Below are 16,369 nucleotides of genomic sequence, written 5' to 3'. Positions count from 1 at the left end.
TAAGTGTACATCATACATTTATTACTGAACAACCCTCTCAACTCCAAAATTGGGCACAGGGATTAAAAATAAAAATTCATTGCACTACTTAGTAAAGCATTACTAGTAACTCTCATAAAAAATGTACAAATTTTGTTAAAAATTTATCAAGCCTTCAAATGATTTGGTTACAGATATTTATAATACATTTAAAACTACATGTTAAATGATACAATGGAGTATGATCTTAAAGAAAACACTTGACAAATATAATTCTAACAAAATCCATAAGCTTTTATAATCATTAGCAAATTTGCAACACAAAAAAAATACCAAAATGAGGTAACTGAAGGTACCAAAGGGAGCAAAGGTGAGAGAACCACCGTTCTCTAATGTCTACAAATAACAGTTTTATTGAGTTTTTAGGAAAGTAAAGAGTTGGTAAATCCCAAATAGTACAAGAAGTGGAAATGTTAACAGCTGCGACGAATATCACATTCTGGACACTGTACAAAGAAGTTTATACAAAAGAAATTACTTTCCACAAAATAATCTGCAAAAGAAAACCAAGAGGTGTGACCTTAAAGAGGTATCCTTAAAACCTTTATACCATTTATTTTTTAAAAGCCAGGAGGTCAAATTAAGTTGACAATTCATGCAAATAAAAACCCAGCAGTGCCAACATGATAAAGCCAACTTTTTCTTTCTATTAGGGATAAGGGGGAAGAGGCTACCCAATAGGACAATTAGGTGCTGTCAGGCATCGAGGGCTGTAGAATTAAGATGTGTCAATGTGCATAATGCATGGCAGTTTACTGCGAAGAATGATCTCTCCCTCTCGTCTGCCAGCCGCAATGGGTTCAGAATTCCACTGCAGCCAGCTTTGAGTTGGTTCAAAACACATGCACATGTGTCTCACACAAACCTAACCACAGGAAGCAAACCTGCACACATCTGCAAGAGTCCCAAGCAAACAAGTCATTCAAAAAGATCTGCCACAAGAGTGCAACAAGTAACTTAAGTATGCTACCAGAATAGCCCCCCCCTCCTGCAGTCCTAGCCCTCCATTAACAGTGTCCTTCAAACGAAATGGGGATTCGAGGGACAGATGCTGCACTGCAATGTTGGATACAGATGCAGGGCTGGAAAGCCCTTTCTCAGAATTAAGATCCTAATGAGCCTCATCACTGTGTTCCAGAAAACTTCTTTTACTTTTACCAAAGCAAGGTTTACACTGAGTGGATACTCAGTGGACAATGAGCAGGGTAGTATTATGGTAATTCTGCGTGGTAATTTTTTCTTTTTTTCTTTTTCTTTTTCTGAAAATCCAGCAATATAAAAAAGATCCAGAGTTTCTGTAAAACGTGTGTGGCTTCCCTCCCACTTCCCGACCCATGATTTTGTTTGCTTAAAAAAATAAAATTTACCATGTGCAATAATTTAAACTTTTCAACACACCGAGACAATTTCTTAGAGCACATTGAAGAGAAAAAATTGTAACATGTAAAATCTGTCACACAGATTACAGTTCCTGACACTATGGACAGACTAAGGCGTCTAAGTTACTAAACAGAGGCAAACAGTATCTGAAACGAGGAAGGTTGGTGGGAATTGTGCTTTTTAAAAAATTTGTAGAACCACACACTGCGATTTAGTCATCAGAGCTTTGAGAAAGGAGGATGATTCACAACCAACACTGTTCTGGAGGAATAAAGAGATTCAATATATAGCAGCATATAAAGCATCAGAAAAGACACATGAGATCCAGAAAGCTGACTTGCAGCGATAGCTGCAGTGCTTGTGCCGTTGCAATCAAAGATTTTGGTGCTTATAAATGAAATCCAGAAATAAATGTTCCTCTCTTGGAGAATCATATAGCCGTGGGCAGACAACTGTTTCCTTGGTTGTAAAAAAAAAGTTAAACACCAAGTCCAGAATGTTAAGTGATGCCAATTTTACCACTACATTATTTAAAAGGCAGCTGAAAGGAGGTCAACTCCAAATTCATAGTATTTAGGGTTTTTTTATACCCGCCCATTCTTGACCATGAATATTCTTCATACTATCCATTCAATACTGAGGATGCTTTAACATCCACACAAAAACTCACTACCCAGGGTAGCAAGCTAGAAACTGCATTTGTGACAGTTGCCAGGCAGTAGAAGGTGAACATGGTACCATGGCTAAGATGGAGAACCACAATGTTCTATCTCTAAGAAAGTGCTAAGGGTTTACTTTGTTCACAAAACTGAAGGCTTTGAAAAAAAAGGGGGGGGAGAAATCTCTTTAAAAGGTATTTAATTGTATACGGTAGCTTGTATATGGCAAGGAATGTGAATTAGTGCCAGTGCATCTGTATATTTAAGCAAATATATTGCCAATAATACAAGAAGCATTTGCACAAGATTCGAATATCCTCTCCATTTCTGTATTTAAAGACAAAAAATTGAAAAACCCCTCAAAACAAAGTTATTTTCACTCTCTGAAATTTAAAAACAATATATTCCAAAGTTCAATCAAAAGAACCAAAATTGATTGGAAGAATTTAAAAAGAGAGGACAATCAGCTTTTTTGTTATTGGTTGAGAATTTTTAATATTGCTACCTGACTGTGCAATGCTGCAACACCTTATACAGTTAGTAGTGAGCAGCAAGGGTTTTTTATTTTAAAAAATGTAGAAATTCCAGCAGCCTAAAATTAAGGCTAATTAATTGTAACTGAGAATCAATATGCTTTATAATGACAGATTAGTACCCCCAATTAATGGGAAGCATAACAGTTATCTGAATAAAAGCAAAAAGGACCTTTTATACTATTAAATACATGGGGGATGAAATATCAAATGTCTATAATTGCTGCACCTTTGCATTCAGTGTGCAACTGCAAACGCAAGGAAAGAAACCAGTGTACAGTACTAGTACTGTTTAAATAACACACAAGATTATACATTGCAGCATAATTTATACTACACACATACATCCTCAGTACATGCTGGTATATAAGTCCTCTCACACGCTATCGCCAAACTCTTGCTCGCCTGCATACATAACAGACATCCTGCGATCAACGCACCCACCCGCACCATTTATTCTCACTCACAGTATTTGAAGGCTCTATATAAGGTAGATTGCTATATTGTTTGGAGCTACCACTTTTTATATAAAAGCACATGCTAGAAGATCACGTTCCACTGTAATCTCGCAGCAACACTCGGAATGATCACACAAAAACCAGGGAATGTTAGTGCACACACGAAATTAAGCTAAAAGAAAAAAAAATCTTTGGAGTTCCAATCACACAGTTAGTATAACAATCCCATATTTGTGAAGACTAATTATAAGCTTTATAGTTGATTAAATCACACAGTGCAAAGAAAGGTCCATTGACCCTTTTGTGTAAAGGGAAGGCTGGAAGCCACACGGGTTAAGTTCAATGGAGAGTTCATATATATATATACACACATGTGACTAGGAACACCCAAAGTAGAATTGTGCTCTTAGACTGGTCATTCTGAATCACGATGCACTTCTGAAGCATCAGCTCTGCAGATAGGGCAGGTACGATTTGCCTAAAATACAAAAAAGACATTTTACTGAAGGAAGGCTGACTACACTGACTACAAAATAGAAAGCACCCTTTTTTTTGGGGGGGGGACTTCTCATTGTAATTAAGTAACATATTATCTTCAACAGATTAAATTCATTTGGAGAATGAACTTAATGGGGAAAGAAAAAGATTTTGAGGGTAGGAATGGCAGTCTTTGATTTTTCCTCATCTCTCTTACTTGCCCTTTATGCCTTATGTTAATAACTACGTAAGATTTTAGCCTAAAATTAGAAAGCATCTTTTTTAGCAAACAAGACTCAGTGGCTGATTATTTGTCTTTGCTCAGTATGCTAACAGAATTTTGAGATGAAAGAACTATACTAAACCTCAAAGGTCATACCACCTGCATGTATCGTGTAGATCACAAAAGATATATGGATACTACACAAGAGGGAAACCCTGATACTATTTTCTATATGAGCCAAAACCCGAGCTTGTGCAATTTATTGGTATGCTTCTCGAAAATCAGAAAACAAAACAAAAAGCATCAGAAAACAAAGCAAAAAAAATATTCACTCTTGGTAAAAAATGGAATAATATGTATGCCACAAATGAAAATCTTTAGTGATCATGTTTCTATAATATTCTCTCTAATATTTCAACATTTATAAACAGATCATATAAAATATGCCACAAAAAAGCTTCAAAATGTGATGAGTGCAAGCACTCTTGGGCACCCTGAGGGTTGTACATATAACAGCTCTGTTATACAGGCTTGGATGCCAGTTTGTCAGGTCCAATTCAAGATGTTGGTTATCATTTTTAAAGCCCTTGGGTCAAGTTACCCAAGAACTTTAAATTATCTCAGCACAACTGTATTGTATTGTCCCACCTAGTCAGGTGAGGGGAGGGGGAGAGCATAATGAGGATCCCATTGGTTAAAGAATTTAAACTGGTAGATTCCAGAGAGAAAGTCTTCTCTGCTGTTGTTCCTTCCCTTTGGAACACCTTATCCCAGAGGTGAGATGTTCCCGCTTTTCTTCCAGCCTCCAGAAACAGGGTTGACTTACCTCTGCCAATTGGCATTGGGTTCAAAGAATGATATGCAACCCCAGAAATGGTTGTCGCGAGGGGGTTCTCTCCATCTTATTAACTTTTAATACTGTAATCTTGCCTTTTAAATTTGCTTTAACTTTGCTCTTATTTATGTTTTTATACTATGTTTTTTATTGTAAGCTGCTTAAGTGAAATGAGGGGTGTGGAATGAATTAATATATGGTATATAAATAACCAATAAGTTCTGTGTAGAGCAGTCTGCAGGGAATCTGTTTCTCTTTTAAAAAGTAGGATGGAAATGTTGAAATACACACACACACACACACACAAAGAAAAAAAACTTCCATGTATATTACTGAGAATACCAGTTTAAATACTACTGTAAAGTTCTGCCCTTGCACAATTTCAATACGATGAATGGTGACATCTAATTCTATTTAAAAATTCCCCCATTTTTTTTCATACACATGCCTTGTTTACAGGCCACTGAAATTAAAACTGAATAATTTTGTCTATGCAGGACATTAGTTTTTTGTATACAGTATTTTCATTTTGTTTTCTGATTCTTTAGAATTTACACCTCTGTTCTACACTATTGCAAAGTTACTGCGTGCAATATGGGCATGATTAAAACATTTTCCCCCTAAAAATAACATTACCTTAAGCCATTTGTCGACACACTTGGCATGGAACTCATGGTTACACGGTAAAACTCTAAGCAGTTGCCTTGACTCAAAGTCACACATGCATACTACACACCTAAAAAAGAACATTACAAGACAGTTTGCTTAACAAAAGCAACAATTATATTTATCAAGTTTTTTCTTCCAAAGTTGAAGTTGATTTTTATGCAGCTTAAAAATAAAGTCATGCATTTCATTCAGATTTTGTTTTAAATTTAAACTGCAAAAGTTCAATTCAATTATGAGCAAAGAATAACACTACACTAGGATTGGTCATTTATGCAGGCCAGCATGAAATGGGAAAAATGTTCTGTTTTCAACTTAAAATAAACCACTGCATTCTGGAATTGGGATAAACTTCTATTCCATAGAACCTGGAATCTTTTTGTTGTTTCAGGGTTTGGATGAAGCAAAATCCAAACAGACAAGAAACTCTCATTTTCATCACGACTCCCAAAGCGGCAACTTCCTAATGGCCCATCTACCCTTTATTTTCCTAGCTCCCTTCCTTCTCTCCCATCGCTTGTGATATTCCATTACAGCATACAATATCCCCGATATGCCAGCCCTCAATCTTCTTGGCACCTTCCTTCCCACCTTAGCTAACAATATTCTTGGCATTTTTCCTGCTCCCTTCCTCTGTGAAACATTTGTGCCTGTATCAAAACAGTCCCTTTGTGTGAAGTGCCTGAAACAAAACAACCAGCATGTTGCAATGTGGGCACAAACCACCCAAACCCAGCAGTTCTGCACACGGAACAGTTTGTGCATGGAACAGCTTGTACAAGGAATGTTTTACACATTCCTAATACTTATTATACTGCTTGGACTGTAAAGCATTTCACATGCATTACCTCAGCAATCCCCAAATAGATTAAAATAGAATAGAAAATAAGCAGTAGGTTGATTCTATCCATCTAATATAGATTTTCAGTATTTGAAATGAGCGGCATAGAAAGTAATATGTCTTTAACATTTTGAATTTGTTGACAAAAAAAGCAGTTGTATGATTCAACACTTTTTTAAAATTCAGAGTTAGGGTGGATATAAAATAGGTATTATTAATTTATTAATTCTAATTAACTTCATATTAAATTCTTATTAACGACATCTAGATCTAAGATCACTTGGGTTTTTAAAAAAATAGCAGTGCTGTATAAAAGTGTTATTTATTCATATAATTACATTTTTAATTATATCTTTACAAAATGCATTTTGCTCTTGCATTTCAAGGTAATACTATATTGCATTTATTATTTTAGGGTTCTGAAGTATGAATACCTTGTCTTACTATATTCATTATTCTAAAATGAATTATTTCACCATAGTAATGCTTTCCAAAAGGCTACTTTTTCATATAAAGCTATAATGTAGGAAAAATGACTTGCATGAATTAGTATGTCAAAATGAATCTATAAAGTAACATTAGAAAATATGATCATTGAAATTTTTGAAATGTGTTTTCTATGGGACATAAAAGATAAAAATTAGTTTCAAAGTGATAAAGTGACAGAATTATTTGTCAAGAAGATAAAATTAACTTGTGTTAGTACTATGTACACGATAGTTGGGTTTGCAATATATAAAAATAAATTTAATTTGTATTAAAAAGTAAGAATGAAATGGGTAAGTGAAGTAAAAGTTAGGAATGTATATTAGAAATGTACAAAGTGTGAAAAGACCACATCTTTGATTGTTGGAAAAGAAGAAGAGTACGGAAAAGAGGATTAAAATAGAAATAAAATAAGAGGGTGAAAAGGCCAAAAGATAGGTATTAAGATGAAAAGAAATGAGAGAAGTATCAAAAATGAAATGATAATGAATTGTAATTATTTTTTAAAAATATTGTTATGACTATTGTATGGATGTATGAAACTCAGAAAGCAAACACTCACAACATGAAATGTTGAAAGATCAAAAATAAATAAAACCTATTTGGGGGGGAAAAGAAAAAAGTGCCTGACCTAAAAATTGAATTGCTGAATTCTCAATTCAAACTTCATTCCTTTTGTAGCAACACTGTTTCTACTTTCCTTATTTAGAATTTTTGTATGACAATGATGAATGGTGAATGATAGGGGAGGTTTTTTTCTTAAATCTTCTCCCATGTATCTCCTTCAAACTCTCATTATAGAAATTCAGTAAGGAGTATAGGTTTATTTTTTCCAAAATGCAGATTTATTTATCTTTTGGGAGGAACAAAAATAAGGATTAAAAAAAAATAAGGCCAAGTTTAAATGAGCAGAGGTAAAAATTCAAGAAGAGAAAGGATTATTTTATTGTTATCTTTTTATGTGATAGATTTTCAATTTGATAATCTATACTCCAGACTACATATTAAACTGATTTAATAATTTCCATATTTCAAAGGCAGATACCAATGTATTATTACTGGAAAGGAAGGTTGACTGAATTTCTAAAGATGCAGAAATGCTACTTCTCATCTTATAGGAATGGCTTTTCCTTCACCTAATTTTCTGATGTTCCAGTACAATTCCAGTATGGTAGAAGGCAGCAAGAGAAAATGTGCCCCTTCCAAAATCTAAAATATTGTGAGTAGACAGCCAAAATTAAAATGTTAATTCCTTATGATTAAGTTTTCAGTTCAATGATTAATAAGGATCTTAACTGAAAACTGGGAAAGCCTCAAAACCAAACATCAGCCTATATACAAGCTGAGAAGTAATTTTAAGTCTACAGGTGCTTCTGTGCAAGACTCCAGCAACAAGATAAATGCCTTCATATTAAAGTTTCAATGAAAATATGAAAAACTTACAAAGTCTGTTCTGACTGATGGTTATTTGGGTTGAACCTATAAGACGGAAGTTGTTCAATATCTGCTTTTGTCAATCCCCTTGGTTTGGCCTCACCCAGTCTTTCTGCCAGGTTCAGCAGTGCCTGTGAGATAAATAATGCTTTAGTTCATTTTGACTTTTCATATCACAACTAGTTTGCAATGAGGAAGGAACTAGAAGATACAATCCATGATACGCAAAACCAAAAATTATCTGAATGACATACTATAAAGGTAAAGGTTTTCCTCACATATATGTGCTAGTTTTCCCAACTCTAGAGGGCAGGGCTCATCTCCGTTACAAAGCTGAAGAGCCAGCACTGTTGAAAGATGTCTCTGTGGTCAGGTGGTTGACATAACTAAACACCAAAAGCACATGGAACGCTGTCACCTTCCCACCAAAGGTGGTACCTATTTTACTACTTGCATTTTTACATAAATAAATAAGCAAACAAACAAAAGATTCTTCCTCACAATTTTACACTTTGTCTTCCTCAGTGCAATCATTCTGACTTCTGCCCAGTGTTAAGAAGAGGTGGCTGATAACAGGTAAAAATTAATATTGTGTAAACTAACATCCAGTACCAATTACGACTAATCTAACACCTTGAGAATGTGTTTTTTTAAAAAAAAAAAATAATTAAATCCTCATGACTATACTTCACATGTTTATTTATTGCTAACCAACCTCATAGTTTTCTACTTCACCATCTTCTACATCCAGCTCAAAACTGAAGGCTGGCCCAACGGCAGGTGGCACAGGAAGCATTGATCTATGAAAGAGGAATGGACTTCTTATTCCAAAAATGAAATACTTTTTAATCTATATTTTTCAACCTGCTCCTAGAATATTTGGTAAAATTACAGTAAAACAAATACGAAAAAACATAATGCACAAAAGTAAAGGATTAAAAGCTTATTCCACTGGAAAACTTCTTACAGACTACAACCATTTCTACACTCAACAATAGTGGGCATGGACAACTCCTACTTCCTCACTTAATACAAACTAGGGAATATAAGGATTGTTCAAAGTCAAATCCTGCTGTAAAACGTATACAGGTAACCCTCAACTTATTACCACAAATGAGCCCAAACTTTTTGTTGTTACATGAAATAAGTTTTTAACTGAATTTTGTTCCATTTTACAAGCTTTCCTGCCATAGTTGTTAAGTTAATAATTTCAGCTGGTAAGTTAATAACATGATTGTTAAGTGAATTTGGCTTCCCCATTGACTTTGCTTTTCAGAAGTCGCAAAAGATGATGACATAACTCTGCAACCGTTGTAAATATGACACAGTTGTGAAGCATCTGAATTATGATCATATGGCCATGGGGATGCTGCCAATGGTTATAAGTGTAGAAAACAGTCATAAGTCACTTTTCTCAGTGCTGCTGTAACTTTGAACAGTCTACATGTACTGTTGTAAGTCAAGGACTACCTGTAATATTGCCACATGATCAAGTAGCAGATTTTGGGTTTTGCCATCTCTTTCTCCTCAAGATCCCCATGTACAATTGGTAGGCCACTGTGTGACACAGAATGCTGGACTCGATGGGCTTTGGCCCGATTCAGCACAACTCTTTGTATTTTCTACTTCACATAAAGGCTTCCTATATCTAATTAGTTTGGTTTACTTGCCAGTCATTTTTGTGTGTGTGTATGTGTGTCTGTTTACCAATCTCCTCTCTTCCTCTGCCATGCCCAGAGTACTCTGAAAAGTAATAGTGTTTTTTCTTTTTTTGATTGAAATAAAACTATTATTTATTGTTGCTATTTCTTACTTTCTCTAAGGCAAAACATGAATGAGAGCTTGAAGACAATCTGATGCGACTAACAAATGCTACAATTAAAAACAAGTAATATGATGTCTTATAGGCAGTGAAGGGCTACCAAATTTTTTACTATCACACTGTGGGCATGGCATTTTCTTTCAACATCTTTCAGTGCAAATTGGGTGCTCTGGGGTGAAGCTCCATTTTTGCTACCCCACTGCATTCCCACCATCCGGCCAAAAGCCCATCCCTGCTTATAGGTAAAATTTAAAAGTATGAAATCAAGCTTCAATAGGGCTCCAAAAACAAAAACTAAGAATTGGTCCTTCAACAAGAACAGGAAGCATTTATCTCTCCCATGGAAGAACCATACTGGAGACTGGGTTTAAAATAGCAAAATTAGAAACCGTGCTGAAATCTGGAAAAAAAACACTGAGAAGGAAACCAATATAATGTACAGTAATCCCTCGCTACTTCATGGTTCATCTTTTGCGGATTCGCTACTTCATGGGTTTTCAAAGGGGGCTAAAATCCATTAAATCCATTGAAAATTTTAAATCCATTAAAAATTCATAAAATTCTTCTACAGTACTACTGTACTCTATTAAAGAAACTGGTAGGATATCAAATGTAGTTCCAGCCGAGAAACATTATAGAATGACTGTTTAAATCAAAGGGTGGGTTTTAAAACTCCAAATACTCGTTAAATACATAAAAAATATCTTTCCTCTACTTCACGGAAATTCACCTTATTAAAATCTTTTGTATAATATTTGCAGAGCTACCATGCTCCAAAAACCTGAAAATTCTATGTCTAAATTAGAAACTTTATATACAATGTCGTGACATATTGTATATTGAGAGTGGGGAACCCTGTGCCTTCAATACATTTGGAAAATAATTCCTATACTTCATTCCCTATAAGCTCATTATTCAGAATGTAAACGAAAACATTTATTCATTCCTGATCTAGAACATTTTCTTATTTACCTGAATGTAAAGAAAGAGAACAGCACAAGAATGTAGCCTAGCAGCCATTTGCATGATATCAAGGCTATAATACACAGATATTAAAATAGCTTCCATGACAATATATGATGCGTTCTGTAGGCTGTTTGCATTAAAACAGCATCATGTATTTTGTGGGGTTTAATTAAACAGAGGTAGTCCTCGACTTATGATGGCAACTGAGACAAGAATTCCTGTCGCTAAGCATTGAAATCATAAAGCAGAACTGCATCATCTAGCAATGGCAATCCCTGCAGTCAGGATTGTTGTTATTAACCAAATTCCATGGTTATTAAGCAAGACAACTTCCTGCCAGCCCCCAAGCAAATCAGTGGGAAAGCTGACAGGAAGCTGCAAATCCCAAGTAGTTTTTAAGCAGGCCAGCAGGCAGGTGACTGCTGCCAGGTGGGGGAAGACATGAACAAATACGAGATCGAAATGCAGAGAAAGTGCAAAGGCACACAGGAAGACATAGTGAAGCTTACGAGAGTTACACAATGGTGTTCAAATGGCCAATGTGGCACAAGACCAGAGGGACTGGAAAAGATGTAAGTATGGGGAGAGTTACTCCAATGACTTTTCTATCAACTTCCTCACTGATTTTAAGGGGAAGCCAGCAGAGAAACTTGCAAATGGCAATCACGTGATCGTGGGGAGTTGCAACCAGTATTAAGTATGAGCTGATTGCTAAGTGTGCAGATCATGCACCAGGGTGCAGGAATGACAGGTCATGACCACCGTTTATTTGGTGCCTTTGTAATTTCAAATGGTTGCTTAACAAATACTGTGCCTGACCTTTTAGCAGAAAGGTGTCATCCATCTTAAATTCATACAAAAAAACAAAAAAAGTCCCAGATGTCAAACTTACAGCACATATGGCAATAGGCTGGGATGGTAAGGGGGAGGTGGAATTGGTTGCTGAGATCGGTATCGGCTGCGCCCTGTGAGTCTTCGAGGCATAAAGGGTGGATAAGGCTAAAAGAAACAAAGCAAAGTGTTTTAAAAGTATAGTGAGTTATTAACTGAAATCATTCATACATGCACTAAAAAAGGTTTTCCATGTCAAAGTATTTTTTATCACAATGTTCTTTTTTTTGTAGTAAAAAGGTCTGGTTAGAGAACTTTACACAAATAACTCACACTTTCACCATGACTAAACTACAGCAATGTATTTAAATGGGATCTTTGTATCCGGAACTGCAATTGATACATAATGCAGTAGTCTTCAGGGAAAAACATCCATATTTATATACCATCTATATCAGTGATGGTGAACCTTTTTTTTTCTTGGGTGTCAAAAGAGCGTGGGTGGATGCTACCAAGCATGCGCGAGTGCCTACACCCATAACTCCATGCCTGTGTACAGCAAAAACAGCTTCTGCCACCCCCCAGAGGCCCTCTGGAGGCCGGAAATGGCCTGTTTCTCAACTTCTGATGGGCCCAGTAGGCTCGTATTTCACTCTCCTCAAGGCTTCAAATGCTTCCCTGGACCTGGGGGGAAGGTAAAAATGCCTTCCCCCATCCCCCTGGAGGCTCTCTAGAAGCCAAAAATTCCCTCCCAGAGCCTCTGTGCGAGTCAAAAACCAGCTGGCCGGCACACACACATGCATGTTGGAGCTGAGCTAGGGCAACTGCTTGTGGGCCAGCAGATATGGCTCTGCGTGCCACCTGTGGCACCCGTGCCATAGGTTCACTGATCTATATTGTAGATACTAACGAGTTTTCTAAGCGCCTGGTTTAACTTTGAAAACTCTATGTGATTCAGTTCCCAGGTTATCTTCAGAGCAGTCTAAGTGCTATTAATGTTCTGCAGTAGTCCGAGTTCTGTGGAACATCTTCCCCCTGAAGATTACAAACCCTGTTAGCCTTTCATAAAAAGCTCTAAACACCTAGCTGTGTTTCCGAGCATGGGGTGCAAAATATACTAAGGACTCCACTTCCTGGCTTTATTTTTAATTGGCCAAGTATTCTAGCTATTGTGTATGTGTTTTGAATTTTTAAAAATAGTTTTTGTATTAAAACATTTTATTATTTTAATTATACTATGTTTTTTTAAACTGTGAGTGCACATTCATCGATTTAGATGGGCAGCTACTAGAAATTGAATAAATATGATCAACATGTGCATTAAAAAGCTAAAAAACTTTTTGTTGAATTTTGATAGTATTTTGGAAAACATCACTTACTACTCCAAATGACATCTCTTGATGCAAAGGATCATGTGCTAGGAACTGAAGGGAAGCTGAGGGAGGCAATGTTGGTGGATGGGCTGAAGGTGGATAGGTGGTAAAACCTCCTACGGGAAGATGATCTCCAAGTAACTCTACTTCATTTTCTATCCTTTGGAGAGGCTAAGAAAAAAGAAAACAGAAACATCATGTTTAACATTTTAACCATATGGTTAGCTGGCTAATTAAATGAACGGACCACATTTATACTGTAGAACTGAAGACACAGAATGTACTGTTTAAAATTAATTTTACTAATTTGAAAGCATTCATTATGATGCTAAACAGTATCAAATGTTATTAATTTGCAGTCTGTTTTACCATGGTTGCTACTTATTATACAGTGTTTATGACACAATTTTTTCTAGTATTGTATAATTGATAAGCTTTTAACCTTTTCCCTCAAATTTGGCAAGGACTGTTGCAAAACATTGATAAGCTTGGTAGTTCTTCTGGAGAAGGATAAACTAAACATTTTCTAGTGGAACTCTAAACATTCTCCACCAGTACAGTAATACCTCATGATACGAACTTAATTGGTGAAAGGAGGAGGTTCGTAAGGTGAAAAGTTCGTAACATGAAACAAAGTTTCCCATAGGAATCAATGGAAAAGCGATTAATCCGTGCAAGCCCAAAATTCACCCCTTTTGCCTCATTTCCGCCGGCATTCGGATTTTGTTCGGGTGTGGGTGGAGGGGGGGAGATGGGGGGAGACAGCGCAGGCTGCCCGGAGGGAGCCTCGTGGGTGGATTAACGGAAAAGTCAACAGTTACTGTCCGGCTTGCAATGACTGGAAGAGAAGGGAGGGAAACGCATGGGCGGTTTGTACGTGCGTCTTCTCTGATTTCCTCCCTCCCTCCTTCCCCCTCTCCCTCCTGGCCTCCCTCCTCCTCCTCCTCCTGTATTCCGCCTCCCTCCCAGCCTCCGAGCCACATTCTCCGCGCCGCCGGCCGGCTGTCATCTTCTAAAGAAGCAAGAAGAGGAGGAGGAGCTGGGCGCCTTCCTCCGCCACCACCAGCGCCCAGCTCCTCCTCCTCTTCTTGCTTCTTTAGAAGATGACAGCCGGCCGCGCGGAGACTGGGGATGGTGTGCGTGTGTGAAAAGGGTCAGCGGGAGAACTGGGGGGAGCCGTGGCCACTGCCCCGTGGAAGGGACCCGGCTGGGAAGCTCCCGAAGGTGTGGGCTGGGGTCTTTCCGGGAGAGCAAGCAGCCCAAAGCCGAAAGAAACGCGTGGAGGCTTGTAAACAAAAGGCAGAACTTTCGGCTTCTGGGTGGATGGGAGGAGCTACAGCCCAGCGGCGTTTTACATTGATTCCTCCGGCTGCTTAGCTCCTCCCACCCACCCAAAAGCTGAAAGTTCTGCTCTTATTTACCAGCGTTTCTTTCAGCTTTGGGAGAAACTAAGCAGCAGGGAGATTTTACCAGCCCAGCCACTTAACTCCTCCCATCCACCCAGAAGCTGAAAGTTCTGCCTTTTATTTACCAGCGTTTCTTTCAGCTTTGGGAGAAATTAAGCAGCACGGAGATTTTGCTAGCCCAGCCACTTAACTCCTCCCATCCACCCAGAAGCTGAAAGTTCTGCCTTTTATTTACCAGCGTTTCTTTCAGCTTTGGGAGAAACTAAGCAGCAGGGAGATTTTATCAGCCCAGCCACTTAGCTCCTCCCATCCACCCAGAAGCTGAAAGTTCTGCCTTTTATTTACCAGCGTTTCTTTCAGCTTTGGGAGAAATTAAGCAGCACGGAGATTTTGCTAGCCCAGCCACTTAACTCCTCCCATCCACCCAGAAGCTGAAAGTTCTGCCTTTTATTTACCAGCGTTTCTTTCAGCTTTGGGAGAAACTAAGCAGCAGGGAGATTTTGCTAGCCCAGCCACTTAACTCCTCCCATCCACCCAGAAGCTGAAAGTTCTGCCTTTTATTTACCAGCGTTTCTTTCAGCTTTGGGAGAAACTAAGCAGCATGGAGATTTTACCAGCCCAGCCACTTAGCTCCTCCCATCCACCCAGAAGCTGAAAGTTCTGCTTTTATTTACCAGCGTTTCTTTCAGCTTTGGGAGAAATTAAGCAGCACGGAGATTTTGCTAGCCCAGCCACTTAACTCCTCCCATCCACCCAGAAGCTGAAAGTTCTGCCTTAGGTGCCTCTTCCACACACCCTCGCCGCCCCCAGCCTCTGCGCCGCCGCCCGACTTTCAACTTGTAAAGAAATGAGAAGACAAGGAGGAGCTGGGTGCCGATGGCGGTGGAGGAAGGCAAATGCTGCCCGAAGGCTGGGAGGGAGGAGGAATACAGGAGGAGGAATAGGAGGGAGGCAGGGAGGAAATTCCGGAAATGACAATCACAAGGCAGGGAAATCCCTGCTGCAGTAAGAGAGCACAAGGTAGAGCGCATGCCCAGTAGGAGAGCCCACGCCCCCGGCTCGGGTTCGTAAGGTGAAAATGGTTCTTAAGACAAGGCAAACAAATCATGAACCCCGGGTTCGTATCACGAAATGTTCGTAAGACGAGGGGTTCGTATCATGAGGTACCACTGTACTTGCTGAAGCCAAAAGAAATTGCTGCGTAGCTTATGAAACAGGACAAAGTAAAACAACACGATTGTCATGATTTTACTAGACTGCACCCTTTTGCATGATAGCTCCAAGAGGGTTCATCAAACTTTCAACAAAACAAAGCACCTTAAAAAGGTGTTTTTAGAAAAGAATAAGGGGAATGTTTTGCAGGTTGAACCTTTAAGCTGATAGGCATAAAATTCCCATTTTTGTAGTTTTGAGGTTCTGTGGGACGTGGAAGATTAAGTAGTACCTTTGGCTTGTATGCATAGCTCCATTCTTTTCTGAGTATTTTCACCTGAAGAAATAGCTAAACTAATGCAAAATTCCAAGTTTAATCTCAGAATTTTCTAGGATGAGAAACCAAGGAGATACGCAAACCACAAGTTGCCTAATTATTTTTCAGAAAAACCTTGTGTTACATGACTACCACCATAGTCTAAGTTAGAAAATTTCATTTTTTTTCTGGGCAGTAGCATGAAAAACTAAAGCAAAGATGACTAGGCGATTTTATATCATACTGCCACATTAATAGCTTTCTTGGCACAGGCAATCTAGCATCTTAGTAACAATGGGCTTCATTTGCTAGCCATTGTCACCTCAATTTTGGATCCCTGCCTCTGAAGAGCCTTTTGAATCTTGGTCTGAATACTTCTGAAAAGCACCAGGTGATATTTCACTCTTACAGTGAGATTTTAAAAATATATTTAAGGTTTTTTTAAAAAAAAATATATATCTGTGAATAACAA

General features: G+C 38.0%; 1 protein-coding gene across 14 annotated transcripts in view; it reads right to left on the bottom strand.

Annotated features, from left to right (window-relative positions):
* The window catches only part of RNF38 (ring finger protein 38), a 108,655-nt gene continuing 92,286 nt past the window's right edge, over positions 1-16,369 (bottom strand). For 7 of the 14 annotated variants that reach the window (XM_070742277.1, XM_070742279.1, XM_070742274.1 and 4 more), the window contains 6 exons: positions 13,030-13,194; positions 11,712-11,818; positions 8,747-8,831; positions 8,041-8,162; positions 5,241-5,340; positions 2,547-3,547 (listed from right to left, as the gene is read on the bottom strand). In XM_070742277.1, the coding sequence (XP_070598378.1) occupies positions 3,485-3,547; positions 5,241-5,340; positions 8,041-8,162; positions 8,747-8,831; positions 11,712-11,818; positions 13,030-13,194 (642 nt within the window). In that variant the 3' untranslated portion in view covers positions 2,547-3,484. Of the gene's footprint in view, positions 3,548-5,240; positions 5,341-8,040; positions 8,163-8,746; positions 8,832-11,711; positions 11,819-13,029; positions 13,195-16,369 lie in introns of all 14 variants that reach the window. The other 7 variants (XM_070742276.1, XM_070742281.1, XM_070742287.1 and 4 more) reach the window with 3 other exon arrangements.

Source organism: Erythrolamprus reginae, chromosome 2, assembly GCF_031021105.1.
Source record: "Erythrolamprus reginae isolate rEryReg1 chromosome 2, rEryReg1.hap1, whole genome shotgun sequence".
Classification (NCBI taxonomy): domain Eukaryota; kingdom Metazoa; phylum Chordata; class Lepidosauria; order Squamata; family Dipsadidae; genus Erythrolamprus; species Erythrolamprus reginae.
This window is presented reverse-complemented; position numbering and strand designations above follow the sequence as displayed.